Genomic DNA, 20,276 nt, shown 5'->3' with positions numbered 1-20,276 from the left:
AATACACAAACACCATTGTTGACAGTGGTTATATTCTGCAGCTTGCTCGGGAAAGCTTCATTTGATCTTAACAAAAATTTTGCCCAAAAAAGGGACTAAAAATCTCATCTAGTAAAACTGATTTTGATCCAACTCTGATGGAAAACAACTGGAGACTCAATGATAGCTGAGGGCCTACAGTATTCATAACGAGACCCTGATAATAGAATGTAAATGGGTATCCTGTGACTAAAAGCCGGAGAAAACACTCTTCTGCAGTTAACTATAAAACATATTCTACAGTAAATATTTGTCATAATTTAATGCTATGAATATGGGTTCTCCAGATTAAAAAAAATATATTTCCAGAAGGAGAGACAAAATAATACAAAATGTCTTCTGCCCCAGTGTTTCCACCATACGTGAATGCAAAAACAATGAGAAGCCAATTTCACAGGAGCTGATGTAACTCCCATATTAAAAAAACCAACCTGTACTTAAAAGAAGTAATTGGCATACTACTGTAATTACTGCAACATATGTCCTTCAAAGAACAACCTGACCTGATGAAATAAACAAGTTTAAACAAGCAAATATCACTTCTCTTCCTCTGCCAAGCGTCCTTAAGAACTACCATTTTGCTTGCAAAATGGCTGCCGCAATTTGACCGCTCTCCATATAACCAAATTTCTCCGTAACGTATCTCGAAGTTTCCCATTAGCAACCAACTGACAACTACTGAAAACAGCAACAATTAGAATAATGTTTATGCTTCATTACACATTAGGGTTGACTGTATTAGAATATATCATAATACCAGAGTTTATGGAATTCTACCACGTTACAAAGCAAACTGCTCATTTCTTTCTCTCCAGCAGCGAACAGAGGCCCTACACATTCTCCATCAGGAAGATGTTGCCAACTCTGAAGTGTTGGTACTCAGTGGAGTAGCTTTTTGATACGTATGAAAGGACAGTGAAAACAATCAGAGGATTTTCTACTTAAATGTGTATTTTACACTACCTGAAGCTCCCCAATTTAGAGTTTGACAAACTGTAGTTTTACTCACCCACAAAATGTCTCCTTCTGCCCTTCGACTAGTCTGCCTCATTTCGGATGTTACTTTTTAAAAATTATATCTCAATTGATTATTCAACATTTACTTGTCACCAATGAAGAAAAGAGACTGCCAGAAATTCAGGTATTTAAATTCTAAAGACAGCCTAAAAATTAATGCTATATGACAATCATCACAGGAGACATTCTCTAAACAACAAAAGACAGATTTTCCTTATGATGCAAATACAACTTGGTTCTTCCTTGTTTATTTTATTGAATAAAACAGTGGTGTGATTGTCTATCTGAAGTATAATTCACTTTATTAACGTTAATAAAATAAATGGGCTCTGAAAGCCAGATGTGAGATGGGACTTCTGCATATTTGTTTCCTACCAACTAACATCCTTGAACTCCTTTCACTGTGATGCAACAGGTACAGACAGAAGAATTAGCAGAAGGAAATAGACTGTGATGTAGCTTGCTATCCAACAGCAACAAATAACTGCTTTGAGAATATTTGGCCTTACGCTGCTAGTGTCTTTGAAACCATGCTGAGCTACGGCAACCGACGGTTTAGGGACCCCACGGTGGATCACAAACAGGAAGGTCTGGCTCTTCACAAATGGCAAACTGTCGTTCGGCTGTGTGAACAGATACGGACAGACGCATCTCCCTTCTGTACGGTCCTTTCTAAAAAGCACTGTGGCACAAACTGGGGGGCCCTTCCGATACCACCTGTAAAGGCTTTGGAAATTCCCAACAGGAAGAAAAATGCAGTCTCACAGAATGACCAACCTAAAGTACAGTCGGAAAATCAGGAGAACTGCATTTTTTCCAATGGAAAAGAGCTATTCTGGGGAAAGGTCTGGAAGTTTACACAAATGAGCCTCCTAACCTTCCTTTCGGTAAACCTACTGTTGAATGATTTATGAAAAGAAACTTTCCAGTCAGACAGGCACAGAATTAGAGATGTGTTTGTACCTTAACTCTCCCTTTAGTATATGTATTAGTCAGATTTTAAGTACATCAGCAAAGGTGATCTTAGGCACTGGTACAGCATTGATTCATATCACATACTGGAAAAGGAGTGTTTGAATGTAATTTCAAGCCTGTGTCAGAAAGGAATTGTACAAAGGAGAAAAAGCTAAAGTCATAAGTTTCCTGACCTCCAAGTGCTTTTGTCTGCCAAATATACATTAGCTCAGCTTTTACATTTAATAGGAAAAAAGCTAGAGTCCTGCCAGCACCTATTCACTCAAGTCTTAAAACAACTAAGGATAAAACAGTCAAAAGAATGAACTCAGCCACATCTTCTGCAAACGGTGCAGCTTCTCATGCTAGCGTTAGATGCAAAGAGAAACAACCTGGGTTAACATTTGGGTGTCACAATGCGAAATAGATAATACTTCATTTGCCAACCAAAATGAACACAATCTTCTAGGACAAATACGCTGGCAGCACCTCTTCCAACACCAGGCACACCCCTCACCTTCCGGGTGAACTCAATCATTTAAAGAAAATCTGGGGTACTCCAAACTGTACGGAAGAAATGTGAACAGCAGGAGTCCCCCAGTGGTAAAAATACCTCAAAGAAACCTTCTCTTCCCAAATACCTACTCTACAGTACTTTGGGCAGCTAGCCAAAACCTTGTCTCTAAATAGCTGTAGAGTGATTTAGAGAAGTCTTTTACTACTTTTGCCACTCTTTAAAAATAAATAGTTCAAAATAATACATTTACTGCACACTAATAATATACACTGGAGAAGTTAACACCTTTAAAAAACTTTTCTAGCTTTCCTGTTATAGAATCTAATAAATCATTCCTAATATGCACAGTAATTTCTAGAATTTTATTAAAATACTTTTCTGTTATTGTATCGTGTCACAAAACAAAAAATCATTACCCAGAATTAGACCACTGCACTCAGGTACAATCTGGGGAAAAGATGATTTGTAAAGTATTACTCTAAAATACCAAGGTTTTCTGAGTTTAAACATATTTCAAATACCATAAAGCCTTTTAAAATTCTGAAAACCACGAGGAAGGATAAGTAATAAACCTTAATTCTCTATGACATGCTCCTTGAGACTCTGATCTTGTTCAACATGTAGCACTCACACTCAGGAACATTATGAATTGTCACCCTAATCTATCAGCGATGCTCTCTTTGCCGTGCAAGTACAACCTGCTCGGTAGATAGAGGAGTTATCTCTTACAAGTGCTTTACACGTCTCCCATTCTGATAGCTGCAGTGGGAAGTAGCTCTTCTCATCACAATCCAGGTCCAGGATCATTCACTGTATTTCTCATTCTGGCTAAAGACAGAAACTAGTCACTTTAAGTATTCTACAAGCTTGAATATTGACTCTTACAAAGCAATCCTGTGTCCTCCAATTAGCACATAGTGCTGCACAAGGGGAACTAACTATTGGCTCTGTTTTATTCTTTTTGCCATAATATAACTAATTCTGTAACTTGCAAATTACATTGCTCTTCACAGGCTAGACCAGATATTGCATACTGCCTGCATTACAGAAATCTGATTTTTTTTCTGAAGATCCTAGTGAGAACAGCTTTAGAGAAAACATTGCCATTTATGAAATCAACTTCTTTTGCCTCCCCTTATGGCCACTTATTATCTTTTAGGTATGATTTTAGTTGTATTATGTCTGTGTGTCTTAAATACATATTTAAATCACCAAATTAATTTAAAATAATGATAAAACCCCAGTATATACAGTTGCAATGCTACAAATAAAATTTTGAAAGGCAAAACAGAATAACGTTTCTTGTTTTCTTAGCTTGGCGAAGTATTGATATGTGAAAGATTTTTATGCTGACATTTTCTCTTTTAAAGCAGGACCAAAAGTTTGCAACATTGAAATCCTTGACTGAGGGCAACAGGAAGGAGATAACTCTCTTTTTAATAATCTGAGGAATTTATAAGCTTACTTGCAATTAGCATAAATGAAAGCTAGTATCAGAGTGTATAATTATTGCAGAGCAATGCAGTACCTAAGCCCTAAAGATGACAGCTTCACAAGTGCAACCATTCTCTGTCTTGTTAAGTGAATAATTTAAAGTAGATAATTAAGAACACTGCAAGAGCGGCTGCTTGCTCTTGATATCACTACAAGTCATCTGTTTTCAGAAGTATCCCTATAACGTCAAAGATGCTCAGATACCAACACATTTTGTAATGAATATATAAATAAATAAAGCTCAACCATCACAATAATTCACTGTTTATGGCTGTAGCTATGCCATTAACGATGTCTTTAATATATTGACAACCTCACCTTTTAGTCGCTAGTTCAAATACAGGTCAAGAGGGTAATGACCGAAAGTATTTATACGGCTGCACAGCGAACTACATAGAACAAGCCAGGGGGGAACGGGGCATATTAAGGGACAGATATCTGAGCTACAGAAATCATCATTATAATTGGCACCTTTGTTGGCAGATTCCGCAAGGAGGGGAAGGACTGAGTGGGGACGAAAAATGAAGTACCTTCCTTCATTTCTAGGACTACTACAGCACTGGCTCTAGTAGCAGATTGCTTCGCTCAGCTCTGCCAGACTGGACGTATTGTAGGATTGACAACTTAATACCATTTTGCGGATAGCCAAAGCATTCAGTACCAATTTTCTTCATATAGGCTAATTCTAAATTTATTCTTATTTATGCTTTCTAATCTTCCCACAGCTCTTAGAGAAAGGTCAAGGGCACGAAGATATTTTTAGCTACACAGCAGAAATTTATTAAAAAGCTAAATGAAGCTCCAACTCAGATTCAAATAATTCTCTACTTACTAAATTAAAAAACACTGTATGCCTTTCTTCCTAAACATTAGTGCAGTTAGCGTTAATGCATTCACTTTCACCCAACACAGAAGAGAGCTGTCTAGATATTTTTAAACTGTGCAAAAATTAAAAAACGACAAAAAAAAAACCAAAAAAACAAATGCCAACCCCTGTGTTCAACAATTCTCACACCAATCTATAGACAAGATTAAATACACTAACGCGCCACATTTCTTTGCAAGTCTCCTTTAATTTTGTGTTGTGAAGATGGGACATTTGGAAGGGGAAGAGACATCTCACGCATCAGCCGCCTTGGGGAATGTTTGCTTAGAAACACACACAGTTTGACCTCTCAAAGGATCAAAGCAGTTTACTTCATCAGGTCATAAGTGTTATCAGCCACTGCAAGTTTGTGTCTCCATTTCGCTATTTAGGAGACTAAAATTAAGTAAATAGATTACGAGAGAAAGAACTGCCACAATTTCTCAGTCTATATGGGTTTATTATAAACCTATAATTTTCAAGACTTTTCATATGAGAATACTATAGGCAGTTCATATCTATGTAGTCCTTTAAAGAAATATGACAAGCAAATTTATCAATTTCTAACAGAATTTCAAACAGTGCAGACACCTTGCTGTCTTCAATCACGTCTTGTTTCTTGACTGTGTATGTGGAGAAAAGACTTGTTTGTCCAGGTCCTAATGGATAACATGATGTACATTCCCATGGCAATATAAAATGAACAACAATGAAAATGATAATTTACTTTACTGTCAGGTGCTGATGCTGTAGGTGTGAAGGAAAGCAAGTAAAGCTGCAGGGACCGGGTTTTGATCTGGTATTGTAGTTAAATATTCTGTAGTTGAGATCTAATTGCACTTAATCTGCTCAATAAAATTATCTTCACTGTTATTAGTATCCAAGACTTGTGTTATTACATAATCCTAACCTATTTTTTAAACAGACATTTTAATCTGCTGCTTAAGCGTTCATTAATGCAAAGCCACTGCTGTGCAGAATACACGCCACTCAACTTGCAAGCAGCAAGGCTCAGAAGTCGGGGTATTTGGACACGGAATCACGGAGTCTTCAGAGTTGGAAGGGACCTCTAGAGATCATCTAGTCCAACTCCCCTGCTAGAGCAGGATTGCCTAAAGCACATCCCTCAGGGCTGCATCCAGGCGAGTCTTGAAAATCTCCAGAGAAGGGGACTCCACAACCTCCCTGGGCAGCCTGTTCCAGTGCTCTGTCACCCTCACCGTAAAGAAGTTTTTCCGTGTATTTGAACGGAACTTCCTATGTTCTAGCTTGTGCCCATTGCCCCTTGTCCTGTCGCTGGGAACCATTGAAAAGAGCCTGGCTCCGTCCTCCTTAAACCCACCCTTTAGATACTTGTAAATATTAATCAGGTCCCCCCTCAACCTTCTCTTCTCCAGGCTAAAGAGTCCCAGCTCTCCCAGACACAAATTCTTTGAAACTACTACCAAATGCTAGTATCGCCTTTCTTCATTTTGTTTATGACCTTACCACAACAAACGTCAGCAAAACTTAATCCTAAAAATATTTCATCTGAAAAAGAAGATGACTCTAAACAAGTGCAGTGTCATTTGTAAACACAGTGTGGTATCATCCAAATAGTCAAATGCAATATATGTGTTCATGTATGACAGCTTTTGGATGGGTCCGTCCTTTCTTGTTTCATTTCTAAATCTGAATAAATAATCTTCATGCCAACTAACCCAAATGCATGAATTCTTTCCCATTTTGAGAATCCTGAGATGCTCAATTATCTAATACAATTGTCAGCCATCAACAGTACTTAATTGTCTGTATGTTTCAAGTCCGCTGCATGTTTATTTATAACACTTGCACAACACACTAGATATTCTAGTCTCATAAAATAAGATGAGATATGTCACAATCTAATGCTTAGCGATATGACAGGAACCATATTTGCCTTTTTAATCCTAATTTTTCAACGAGATGTAGGTAAATTGAATATTAGCCTCCTCTAACTTCTCCACGCGCCTGCAGCAGTGATTTTTTAACCCATAGGACATACTCAAACAAGTTTGCCAGAAGAATGAATATGAAGTTCTTACAAATTTTATGAAAAATTGCAGGTTTTAGACTCAAGTAGACCTGCCTGCTTGCAGACAAGGCAGGCATGTCTCTGGCTCTGAGCCATTCCAAGAGGGAGCAGGTGCCTGCCCACGACACAGCCCTTCAGCACGTGGAACACCAAACCAGCCGCAGCACGTGCTGCCCCACAGAGACAAGAGATGTGGGGCAGAATTAAGGACTAATGAAGTTGATGAGGTGGTATATGTGGAGGTGGGCACACCACAGGGAGAGAAGTGAGGAGCTCTGTCTGTGCAGAGAGTGGGGGCATCCAGGAGATGGAGGACTCTGGTAGGAAAACAGGCTGTTATTAGTTCCATTACTCAGGAATAATTCCTTTTATTGGACCACATTTCAAGCTCTTCACAGAGAGGGTGAAAGCAGAGTTTAAGGGAAGCTCTGAAGAAGCCGAGAAGGCGTTGCCCCACCAGAGGTACCAGACAAGGGAGGGCAGGGAGCTGTTGGGGGAATGGAGAAAAGGAGCACCACGTGGGGGGCAGAGGCAGACCGCAAAGCAAGATATCAGACAGAAAAGCAGAGACAAGCCTGTCATAAAAAGGAAAAGGAAAAACCATAGTCAGATTTCTGAGAAATGGGTAGCTGATGTGGAAAGCTGATTCACTCCATGCTGCAGCAACAGAGAAAGAAACCACCGAATTCCTACAGCCGTAGTGGATTTGGCGGAGGAGTTACAGTTCAGAGAGAGCAAAGTCGACAATCAAAGGAGGCACGGCAGTATATGGAAAAGGTATGTCAAGGCAGGAATGAGCTGTGGTTATTAGCTCAAGGAAGCGACAGCAATTAGCACAAGCCTGGCTGTCAGGGTTGAACGCGAGTAACATCAGCAGTGGGCTGGAGCACTGTGGGACTGGGGAGCAGGGAGAATCACGGAACCATCTCCTGCGGAGGAGGAACGGGGAAACGACCATTTCTGGTTTTGCTAAACTGAGCTTTAGTACTGAATTTAGGGTGCAGAATTTAAAAGGAAGAGACTGGAAGCTTTTAACACTTCTGAACCTCATCAGCTGCATGACAAAACTTTAATGGGAAGATGCATTTTATGGACACCAGACAGTGATAAAATCGTATAACCAGTGAATGCAGAAATTCATCTTTATTTATGGGTTCCTACTCAAATTGTTTGATATCTTCAAGTTCCATCATTTCTGCAAATTTCTATGCAGGAAGAGCTATCTCTATGCCATTACACTTTGTGTCATGCGTCTCTCATTAAATTTCAGGCTGAGTGCAGATTGTACAGGACAATAGCCTGACACTTACCAAAATTGTCAAAGGATCATAGTAACTAAAGAGCTATCCCAAAAATAACTTAATTGTGTTAATGCTCTAACTATACTGACAGCATTGTTGCTGCACTAGTTTCATCCACAGAAAATGCAAGAATATAAAAATAATACCAAAAAACTAATATAAAATAAATTACAGAATTAGTTTTCATGAACAAAAATGGTCATGTTTCTAAAAATCAAAGCTGTAAACTCATTCCTTTCTAAGGTTAAAACAGTATCATTTACATCTTAAAATAAGAAATGTTGGATACTCATGGCAAGTAAGTTCTGCCTTAAAATCCACAAATTCGTATTTCTTTTCCTCACACACAGGCATTTCACCCTTAGCGTTTTTAACATACTGTCAGCTCCTGACAGATACCACTGGCTCTTCCAAGACTGTCAAAGTTATCCCTGAGAGTCAAATACAAATAGGGTTATGAAAATAAAGTTCTAAATATTTTAAAATGTAAAGAGCCGGAGCGCAAATCGCCTGCCATAAACTGCACCTTGCTGTGCCATCACGAGACAGAAAGCTGCAGGATACCGCTCTTTTGGGCACCGTTCTCTGCATTTCACCAGGGGATGCGGTTTACAGACAAGGCACTTCTGGAGCCCTCCGAGGAAGGCTGCCATAGAAATATGCTTACTCAGCGCAGGCTTCTCCTCCGCACCAGTCCTTACACCACCTTTATCGCGCTCGGCACTGCGCCAAAGCTGTGCCGCATCAACCGCGGGCTTTTTCTCGCTCTCCCCGCCTCATGCCTTCCGCAGCCCCATTAGCGGCCTGCGTGTGGCCAGCTGCTTACCCCTGCCACACAGCGGCCTGGAGCTACCTGACAAAACTGGGAACTTCCTGGCAAGTTGTGTGTTTCTAAGGTCCCCTGACAGCCTGTGCCAGCTCCTGCTCACCACGTCCTTGAAATGGTGGTACCTCTTCCCATAGCTAACCAGATCTTGCTTCCCTCCTCAGTGACAGGCGAGTACCCGATCTCTCCTCGTAATCCCACCAATATCGCTAGCAGTACCTGTGTGCTTTTGCTCCTACTTCAGAGGAACTAGTGTGGCACTTACACAAACCATAAAGCTGGTTTGTAACGGGAAACAAGAATTTTCAATTTGCTGCTCAAAAGCGCATACGCATTTGCTCATTTGCTGTCTGGCCCACCACGCTGTAATTGTGGCTTTCCTGCAAAGATGCAGATTAAAGGGATGGCAATTCCACTCTCCAAAGATGCCACTCCAGACAAAGAAAGGACATGGTCCACTCTATACATTGCAAGCAAAATGCCTGGCCACGCTTATTCAACTAGACATCTCCCAACGCTTTCCTTTGAGGCTTCAGGAGACTACTACTCTCCTTTGAGACTACTAAATATTCTCTCTTACTACTCCCAGCATTCAAGGAGATGCTGAATATTCATGCATAAATGCTCTGTGTGATATCATCTGATGCTTCCTCCTTCCATGGAATGGATTTCATCTTGTTTCCTGTGTTGAAACGGGGTGACAAAGCCTCCCTAGACTACTAGGACAAGCAGAAACTACATTTGCTCAAAGCTGTGCGTTTTAAATACTTGACGAACAAACCTTTCCTTCTGTCTTACAGATCTTCAAGGAAACTAGCCAAAAAAGTTCCAATAATCTCACCAAGGAAAGAAACATGGACTAAACTGAGGATATTTACATGTTCCTATTTGGGGTTTCAAGGCCTGTTCATGTTCCTGCTGAAGTTGAAGTGCGTAAGCACTGCCTTTATAAGGTAGTCAATCAGTTACTTCAGCAAGGTACTTAATTCCCCTCTCATAATCAGATCTAGCTTCAAGAAATGTAGAAAACAGGAAATTCAAAGAGCTCCTGCAAGCCAACAGTCACCAAAGTGATTTTCTTTTGTGTGAAGTCCAATCTGATTATGAAAATGCAGAAGTGGAAATCAGCAACTAGTATCTATGCGCTCTTGATAACTCGTTATCTGACTGGAAGCCAGCCTAGTTGTCTCTGCAAAGAAAATCTGCAGACAGAAATGTCAAAGAACACAAACACTGTACATGCTCATATTAGATTTATTTTTGTCAAACTATTTTCATTTCGTTAAACGCAGCTAAAATAGATGCCCGTGTTGTTCGGGGCTCTTTCTTGCAACAGGCAAAGGGCCACAAATTCTCACTGAGGAAAGAAGAGTTAGTCTGGATTTGTAACTGTAAAACCAATATTACATATTGGTCCAAGGCCTATTAATTTAATGTATTACCTTAAAAAGTAAAATATAGTTGTGCATGTGACAATCTAGTGTTGGCTAAATTACCATGTTTTTACTTTTCTGTTATCAAAAGGCTCAACCTCACATCAGAAAACCAGAACTAAGCCAAAAAAATTACCACAGGAAACAGAATACATCATAATCAAATAAAAAGATTTTGATGTGTTATGCTTACTTCAGTGGGAACAGAATCAGATTGCAAGACTCCTATTAACTTAATAAGATCTGGTTTATTGCTTATGAAATTGGGTGAATGTGCAAGGTAACTAACATGAAGTATCTCTTTTTTTAAAATAAATTGCAACGATATGGGAGGTAAGAACTAATAAGAGCATTGTAAATAGTCAAGAGAAATCAACATTTTTAATATTTTGTAAATTAAATTGCCTTTGTAGAAATGTGCCATCTCAAATATTCTTCCAGAAATGTTAAAAAAAGGCATAGTGTTAAATTACAAAAATATGTAGCGTTTGAAATATACGCAGATTTAGGGGAAAAAAAACAGGATTAGAAGCCCCAGGCAGCAGGAATTGGGGATGTCATACAGTATTAATTCATGGAAGAAGCCACTAATTCACATGCCACAAACCCTAAAAGGAAAAAGCAGTGAATCTGCTTTGGACAGAGACTCTAACTTATCTTTTTGATAAACAATTCAAAAAATGCTATATATGGATTCAACAAAAGAAAAGTAATTTACCAGGTAGGGAAAAAAAGCAGCAAACGATAATTAAAGTGTCAGGGGCCTGCTACCTAGAACACAACGTAAGTTCAAGAATTGCAAAAACGAATGGGGAAACATTCAGTTCTGGAATAAAAGAATTTTGGGGTTAGGAAAGTTCGGGCAAAATTAATTCACTATGACACGGTGTTTTGTAGTTCTACAGCCCCTCTTTACACAGATAGCAGAAAGAGAAGGTATGAAGAATCCTAAAGGACCTGAAGCACCCAGACAAAGAAGCTCTATTTCTCTGGGTCCTGAGAATTCGTATTGAAAAACCTCAACCTTCCTCCCCCATCTTCAAAGATTGCAACTTTTCCCAAGGCAACACTTGCAGTCCATTCTCTGTGATATCTCTACCCCATCCCTGGGAAGGTTAAAATAATGGGGAGGGGCCAGATAGCTGTCACCAATACTTAGAGGAGGTTTTATGCTGGGGAGAGGAAGTATCCCCTTATAAAAATCTGTCAAATCTTGAAGGAAGTGTTTTGCATACTGGACTTCATTCTTTCCCACCATTGACTTCCTGACCTGTGAATGAACGCCAATGATACAGGATGCCTAAAAGACTTTGAAAAACTTGGAGGAAGAAGGGAAAACTACTAACTGACCCACTCTCCTTCTGAACAACGTAGAGATCCTAGAGGGAGACCCAGACCCATCTTCATGAAACCCTACAGGAGTGCGCGTGAGACTGCCTAATTTCAACACCACCAGCACACACCCCCTTCTGAGAATTCCAGCACTGCTAACTTTTTATAGTCTCAACTTTCTAAATGCAATAAAAGGCCATCTTACTGACCATAATTGTTTGTATTTGTACTTCTAGCTTATTCAGTATGCAAATCAAACATCCTAACTTCACGTGCTGTGCTACCCATGTTCTAATATGGAAGATACACTCCACTAAGAAGCCTTGCGTGCTGTGCTGTCTACTGAATTCTTGTTTTTAATTAAGAAATTTACCATAAGAAATATAAAATATACCCTTTTCTAAATATAAGCTTCCAGATACCTGCTGCAACAGAAGATTCCCAGAGTTTTTAAAGAGTAAACAGCCTCTCATGACAATGGCAGAATCAAGAAACGTTCCTTTTGACATATAATCATACGAGCCAGTTTCTTTCTCTCATGCCTTAATGATACAAAAGGCACTTTGCAAAAACAGTTTACTACACTAAAAAGAAATATTGGCAAAATAATTAATTTCTACTGTCTTGCATTTTAGCAGCTAGAAACAAGACATAACTAGCACCACGTGACAGACCAATTCTCCACAGATTACCAGCAAAATTTACATGTTTTAAGAAATATTCTAATTTATGTAGCCTGTTCTATAAGATTATTTCTGAACATAATAGATGTAAAAGACAGAAGAAAAGATACACAACGCTGAACAATGTGATAATAAGCCCGTGATTAACTAGGCAACTTAAAAGTGAAACCATGGGAGGACAGCATTATATCATCCTAAATACGTTGATATAAATAGTCAGTTCTTTTTAACAGTAAGTTAAAAATGTGGTGTACCACTTCACAGATATGGCCTAAGGGATTTTATTCAGCTTTAGTGGCTCTCCATTTTGTGTTTAAATGAATGAGACATTTCAGAAACGTTTATTTGGTAAGTATTTCTACAGGTATGTGAAGCTACAGTTTTTATGCAGGATATTTTCTTACAACGTGCCACAGAGATGACCACTATCCTGTACTAGTTGATACCAAAATAATAAGATATCTTCCAGTAGCTAGGCTCAATGTCAAATACAATACAAATTGAAGAGGCAGACTGTTCCCCAGGTAGTAAAAGGCTGTAGATAGCTTTAACAAGTGACTAATTCAAGCACCTATCATTAATCTGGTGTGAAACGCACCTCTGAAATCCAATCAACAGATTTTGCATTTACTGTAGTTGTGACAGAAGTCTATGGCCTTAAAATGTTTTCACCTCTCAGAAGTTGTTACGGTTTAAGCAAAAATGCCTGTTTAAGCAAAATCTTTACATCATAATAACTAACCCAAATCTGTTACTCTCTAAAACGCACACGCAAGTCTTCAGTAATTTGAAGAGCTGCCTACCAGCAAGAAATTCACACCCTTGAGGCAGAAGCACCACATCAGACATAGTAGTTCTAAAGAAAATGCAGACCTAGACATGCCCAAAACCAAAAATAAGACAGCCCTGTCCTTCAGCTGGGAAGACTCGTAGTCCTGGATTTGGCCATGTGAGGTGTCAGAGGACTAACTTTATAGAAGGAGCTGAATTTTGAACTTGAAGTGTAGATGGAAAGGAAGGAAGATGAGACCCTCACTCAGGATACATCATCAGAAGTAAATCAAACGCTGAACTCGCATTCCTACTTTAGCCATCAAATTTTTTTATTTTTTTTTTAAATTACACTTCCCTTTCAAATTTAGTAGTGATTCAAATGCAAAATTCATGCTTGTTAGTATCTAAATATATGATACCCTGGGCTTTACAGCAAGAACTACAATAAATAATTTTGTCGGTTTAGATTTTTCTACTCTGTGTTGTTGGACATTGTTTTAAATTTTCTATAGAACATTTAGGTTGTCCTTCTAGTTCTAGACTAACTGCACCACTAGTCCCAGTATAACATAGACCACTTAAAAATATAAAACAAAGCTTCACTTCAGTAACACGACTGCATCACTTGTTCCATTAACATAACAGGAACTGGAGAGAAACTACAAATTTAGTAACAGGTTTAGCAACGTATTCCTGATTTTTGTTTTAAATCAACATATTGATGCTTGGACTATTGATGAGAAAGTGACATCCTGTTTCCATAGAGGATGCAATTTTGAACAGCTTTCGGTAGAGAATTAGACCAACTTCAACTGCTTTTAAAAACTGTCCTCCATTTCTTAGACTTATATACGCTGCAAAAGACTTAGGTAACACACAAACCAGTCATCTTAGCTAGTTTTTCCCCTTTCTATGTACCATAAAAAGACAACTGTTGTGATCTTCTATACTGTCTCAAACATAAATAAAAAGATGGCAAAAGCATTACACTACATATATACACCAAGTCATACAGTAGCACAGAATGGCCTTCGTGAGATGAAAGGGTTAATCGCTGCTTTTAATTACACCCAAGTAACTTTAAGGAAAGTAAATACTGCAGTAACACAACGACCACATTAGCAGAGCATCAGTTATGAAACCCCTGCCAACACTGCTTCTACAGGGTGGGGGTGTTTTTGTTTTGTTTTAATCAAGATATAAAAATCTTACCAAGTTCTGCTGTTTCGGGTATTTGCAGAGCCCTGCAAAAAAATCTGTAAGACTAGGCAGCTTTGAAGAATGTAACATGCAGTAGTAACCACGACGATAAGAAAAAGGCTTTTCCTAATCTTTTTCTTTCAGATGACAACACTTCCAAATACTGGAGGTTTTCCACTGTATTACAACTTTTGTTTGTTGCTCTCTGAATCTAGGCCTCCAGCCCTTGTAAACCTGAAACTTCTGTGAAAGAGAACAGCAATTTGGGGAGCACTAGTAACACAGAATTGAGTCCTAACCGGTCCAGCAGCATCTTAAGTGACTGTGGTAGGATGGACATCACTTGTTGGTAACTATGTCATATTTCGTTGTTGCACAGAATAGATAGAAAAAAATTATTGCATCTTTAAAGATAATTACTTTGCAAGTAAATGGGGAATCTTAAAAATAACAGAAAGGCAGGGTGTAGATGGGGTATTTCTATGGAAATCAAAAAAACTGCTGAGGTAAGTTAGAATTTGGCCCTCAGCAGGCTGACCATAAACTTAAAGAAAACAGCCCGGAACTCTCTGCATTGATTTTGTCTTGGTTTTGTGTTAAGTTGGGGGTTTTAAGCAATACAAATTAAAATAAATACAGATTATTCAGAAATTAATCTTTGTTCTCTACTATTTCTCCAACAGACTTGCTCACCAAACTAAGATAATGCTTTCAAAAAGATGTATGTGATTTGGATCTGAAGTCACATTTTGAAAAGTGACTAAAGGGCTGATTTTCAAAGGCATTAAGATACCTAAAGATGCATTAAGCACTTAGAATTTTTAAAACTTCCTGGGCATCTTAACGCCTATTTAAATCACTTAGTCCTTTCTGAAAATCCCAATGGGCAGTTATCTACATTTTATGTGTCTATATGCCTTTGAAAATCTGTACCATTAAATACTTAACAACCTAAGTCCCCCTGGCTTTTAATGAGACTTGGGGTCCTAAAATGTGTAAGTACCTCTGAAAATTGGTCAAGCCACTCTCTCTGGTCTTTTTTTCTTTCTTTTGAAGAGCCATCTACTAATTAACTGACATGCTATGGATAAGCAGGTCAGCTTCAGCACTGTCAGACTTACACATTATACTGTGCACGTTCAATTTTTCTACGTAACTAAACAAATAAAGGTCCTGAGTACCGACTGCATCCTCATAAGACTCTCTGAAACTCCAAAAAAGAAAATTAATTCCAACCTGTAACCCCGTGAATGCCTAAAAATCATTGTTTCAGTAAATACGATCCAAAATGAGTATAATTTAGGCTGATAAAAAACAAGCAGCATAATTACCGAGCAACATATTCAAATTACTACAAGCCAGTTCTGAAAGACAGCCACACAGCAACAGAAACGTTAAGAAAAAAAACTCGAAAAAGAAGGAAGTTGTGAATAGGCTCTTTAAACAGGCAGCCGTTCAGAAAAAAAAAAAAAAAAAAAGGGAGCCAAGCCTTAATTCTGAAATTTCTTATAAGAAATATTTCTTCTTTAAAGCATTCCCTTATGCAAACATTTCAAAGATTTATCTTCTGATCTTCTTTAATGTCAATGGGAGGTAACTTGCACTGACCACGTTCCCAAAAAGGAACTGATTTGTAAATTAGGAACGCAGGGAATCAGATTGCCACCTACAGGAAAATTTAGCATTTATTGTCAAGAATGACTCAAAAAGAATACAGATTGCCATCCTGCCAAGCACTCTTTCAGTTTTAGTTATTATTTCAAAACCAATTAATATTTTCTTTTGTGCAACTATATCATCAACTTCCTAAATCCAGAAAGCCATTAACATTTCTTTTTATTTAAGAGAGTATTGCTTGAAAGTTCCATAATTCAACTACAAAGCAGCAGATTGTAATCATGTTTCAGTTAAAGCATTTTAAATCTGCTTACCTGATACAATTGGTGCTAGCCTGAATATGTCTGATAGTCTGCTGTTAACTGGTTCATAGGGGGAATCTTCAAGCAAGTCATTTCCTAAAGACAAAAAATATTTGATGTTTTTAATACAAGAATTCAGGATAAGATTCTGTTGTTTACTTTTGCTCTGAAATGAAGCTACTCTGTAACTGCAAAATATATTCTCCTCTAATTTGTGTGGCTATTTCTCCTCAAAGCATTACCTATAAAAACACTTGAAAGAAGCAAGTTGTTTATCCCTGTCACTAGTTCTTTCCTCTCCTTCCTCCATGGATAAGGTCATAATTTGCAGAGACAGCCTGTGACATCACAGGGACTGTCCTATCTCGCGCCAGCAGGAGAGCAAGGATGTTCCTCTTCATTCACCCCAACAGCAGAGCTCTTTTTCAGAGGAGCAGCCCAGGTCACAGCCAAAAACTAGCATGTTTGGAATAAAACACTCCCAACAAGATGCAGGGAGATGAAGGGAAACTTTTTACGATGCAGAAAATGTCCAAGAGTAGTGTAATTTATTATGGAAGTTAGAACAAAAATACATATTGACTCATTAAAACATTCCAGTTGATGCCTGGATAAATGAACAGAAAGGGATTCCCTTTTTGCAGAAGCAGCTACAGAAAAGAGTTAAATGGGGACCACAATGAAGTAAAAGACTGCATCTTCAACTCCAGGGCCAGAGCAAAACAGGGCTAAAAATGATATATCTCATATAAGGACCCAACTGTTATCAGCAGAGAATGGGAAATTTGACAGTGACATCAAGAACAAAAGTCCTGAGTCAATCACTGTCGTATCCCTTCTAACTGGCACTTCTACACACTCCAGAGAGCACAAACTTCTTTTTTTCTGCCTCGACACACACAGGGAACATTGCTAGTAAATACAGGGAAAGAAAAGAATAAACTTCTCCTTAAAACAATGCTCCTCTTCATATTACATTTAACTTTCAGCAAAGAGCTAAGAAACTAGTTCCAGTGTCCTGCGATCTTGTTAGGTGAGTCCTAATTAAGGAGTTTAAACGTTATTAGGAAAATGTCTCCAAATGATTGTTTTTGTAGCTCTTGCACTTGCTAATGCCCTTATCTTTTGCCTCTGGTTTAGAAAGGTCAGCCGGGTCCCCTGGAGGAAACCCTCATTGTGGATTTCCCAACAACAGGACACGGAGCAGCAGCTGTTCTTGAGTCGGATGAAAGGTCCTCAGTTTGCAGCTGAAGAGCACAATGTGAATTACAGGGTCAGACCCTCAGTTTAGCCTCAGTGGCAGAAGCTAGCCGCGGATGTGAGGGGCTGCAAAATCACACACTGCATTAGGGGAGTGTAACGTTTCTGTGTTTTGCAACGTACCCTGTAAGCTCTGGTACATGCTCCAGTAAATGCGCAGGCAGTTTTTCTCCTTCTTCATGCCCCTCTTACAGCGGCAGTTGTACAGAGATTTCTGCTTGAGAGCTTCCATGGCGCTTTTGCATTCGTCCTTTGCCTCCAGGCCTGTCGCCCGGCTGAAGTTGCTCTCTTTGCCGGCTACACACTGCCTCAGTGTCCTGTATTTAGTACTACAGCTCTGCTCCTTGAGACACTGGTCACTGGCTTTCACGCAGTCCAGGCGGTCCCCTCCAGGCAGCCCACTCACTTCTGTGGACAGCAGTACATCTAGAGAGAGGAGACACAAACCAACAAACTCCGGTTGAGGGATGAGGCTGGTTTAAGCAGGACTCCAAAGCAGGCAACTGGGAAGCACAAGGCACCTCCTCACGCAGCACACGCAGCCAGCCCCATGGGCAGCACCTTGCAAACCTCCCGGCTTCATGAGTCACGTCAGGAAAAAAGCACAGGGGGTTTTCATGGTCTTAGATCCACTTTTGTGGGAGCCCAAGGAAACGGTATGTTTTAACCCTGCCGGTTGGTTTATGAGAAAATACAAAAAGGAAAGAAAACCCACCGGGGTTAATGTGCCTGACAAAACAAGGATTCGTTATTCCTTAAATCCCCTTTGGTGAAACAAATAACCTTGCCATTCGAGTGTTTAACTGAGGGGTTAAATATTCAGCCTCACTCTCCACAAGAGCTTTGCCGTAATTTCAATTACATCCACGAAGAACCCGCTTGGAGATAAGTATCCTCACTGATTGATATTAGCCTCTTTTTGCGTCAGTCACTTTTTAAAGGCTGTACACATTTTTGCTTATTCTACATGTATAAAGGTAGAATTTATGACTCCCCCCCTCCCTCCATTTCTCTCCACGTATGATGTTTTTGCAGGAGAACAAAGCAAATTACATTAACTCTCTCCTCTCCATCGTGCCCCCGTCACGCTCCCTCAGACACACACAGATGGAAACGCAAACCTCTCCTGTGGAAAGGAAACCAGTTTGGGCTGCAAACCACTCACAGCTGGGCAGGCTGCCAGGTTCAGGTGAAGATGCAATCCTTCAGCCTGCTCTTGTCACCCCCTCACCCTCCCCAAGCAGCCTTATTTTATCAAAAGGAAAAGTTTCCCTGTAACTTGCAAGAACCCTATTTAACAAGAGGCTACACAGGCAAGTATCTTAAGTCTGTAATCTCCCAGAGCTTTAAATGTAGACTGGGCTAACTGATGTGAGGCAGAGCTGTAAAAACTACTGGAAACTTCACTGTTCTGCCTAGACAATAGACTGACAACCGTCAGACATCCGATCCCATAAACCGTATGCTTTGCTTTATGAAGCGATGTACAGAAATCAGATGCCAGCAACTTACCCACTAAGGGCAAAGCGAAGTACAAGATAGCGAGAAACATCTTGCTGTCTTCGGATGGTTTCCCCAAACGAACTGATGTGCCACAACAAAGAGGATCAGCATGTAGATATTCCAAAAGCGCCGAGGTCCAAAGACTCCAAGTTCAGATCCATTGAATTCAAGGGGAGAAAAAAAAAACACACCCTCTCGCCTCTTCACCGCTACCACCACGGGCGGCAGGAGCAGCGGCGCAAACGCTGAGCTTTTTCCTTTAGATTTCAGGTCTGAGCAACCTGAAAACACAAGCGCTGACTTCAGTGAGGCAGCGGGAGAGGCGCACGCACGGGTAGATGTGTGTGCGAGTGAGCAAGCGGGAGCGGGGCAGGAGCGCCGGTCGCCTCCTTGGGTGGGCAGCGCCTGTTCCCAGGGAGGGACCGAGAGCGCACACGGGGGGGTGGGGGGAAGGACGAGAGGGGAACGAGATCCGCGGCGCCCGCCCCCGGCCCCGCAGCCGGGGCGAGCGGCTGACAGCCCCGCAGCTGGTTGCAGCCCCCGGCTGGGGCTCCCCAGGGCTGCCTGAGCCCCCCCCGGGGCAATTCGCCTGTTCCGCCCCCCAATCCGCAACTTTATTTATCGGCTTGCGCCGGGGCGGGGAGGAGGTGCGCGGGGCGGGGAACGGAACCGCGCAGCTTGCGCGGTTGCGTTCGTCTCCGCCGCCGGGTCGGGGCGCGGCGGGGGCAGGTGTCGCGCTGCCGGTAGCGGCTGGGAAAGTTTGGCAGGGGAAACTGGGACGGGGAGGGAGGAAGCTCGGCTGGAGGCGCGGAGCGCCGGCGGGGGCGGCTGCTGCGGTTCCGCCGACCGAGGCGGGGCGGTGGCGGCTCCAGGAGGACCCCGGGGCGGCGGGAGCGTTTCCCGGCGGAATCCGCCGCCAACTGAGCGAGCTGCGGGAGAGGCGGCGAGGCGGGTGCCGCTGCCCGCGCCCGGTGGGGATGACCCCGCTTCCCCGCCCTCCGCGGGGGCTCGGCGGCCGCGGCCTCCCCCTGCCGGCCCTGCCGCCGCCCGCGGGGGAAGCCCGGGGCGTCCCGCTGCGACCCCGCGGGGCGGCGGGGGGGAACCCG

At 41.0% G+C, this 20,276-nt stretch overlaps 1 protein-coding gene across 1 annotated transcript in view; it reads right to left on the bottom strand.

Annotated features, from left to right (window-relative positions):
- The window catches only part of GFRA1 (GDNF family receptor alpha 1), a 141,925-nt gene extending 122,112 nt beyond the window's left edge, over nt 1-19,813 (bottom strand). The window contains exons 1-3 of the mRNA XM_063339218.1: nt 19,180-19,813; nt 17,791-18,093; nt 16,420-16,503 (exon numbers count right to left, since the gene is read on the bottom strand). Coding sequence (XP_063195288.1) covers nt 16,420-16,503; nt 17,791-18,093; nt 19,180-19,219 — 427 coding nt within the window. The 5' untranslated portion in view covers nt 19,220-19,813. The remainder of the gene's footprint in view (nt 1-16,419; nt 16,504-17,790; nt 18,094-19,179) is intronic.
- Nucleotides 19,814-20,276: the final 463 nt, after the last annotated feature.

Source organism: Chroicocephalus ridibundus, chromosome 6 (genome assembly GCF_963924245.1).
Source record: "Chroicocephalus ridibundus chromosome 6, bChrRid1.1, whole genome shotgun sequence".
NCBI classification, from domain to species: Eukaryota; Metazoa; Chordata; class Aves; order Charadriiformes; family Laridae; genus Chroicocephalus; species Chroicocephalus ridibundus.
The sequence above is the reverse complement of the archived record's forward strand: the minus strand, read 5'-3'. Positions and strand labels throughout refer to the sequence as shown.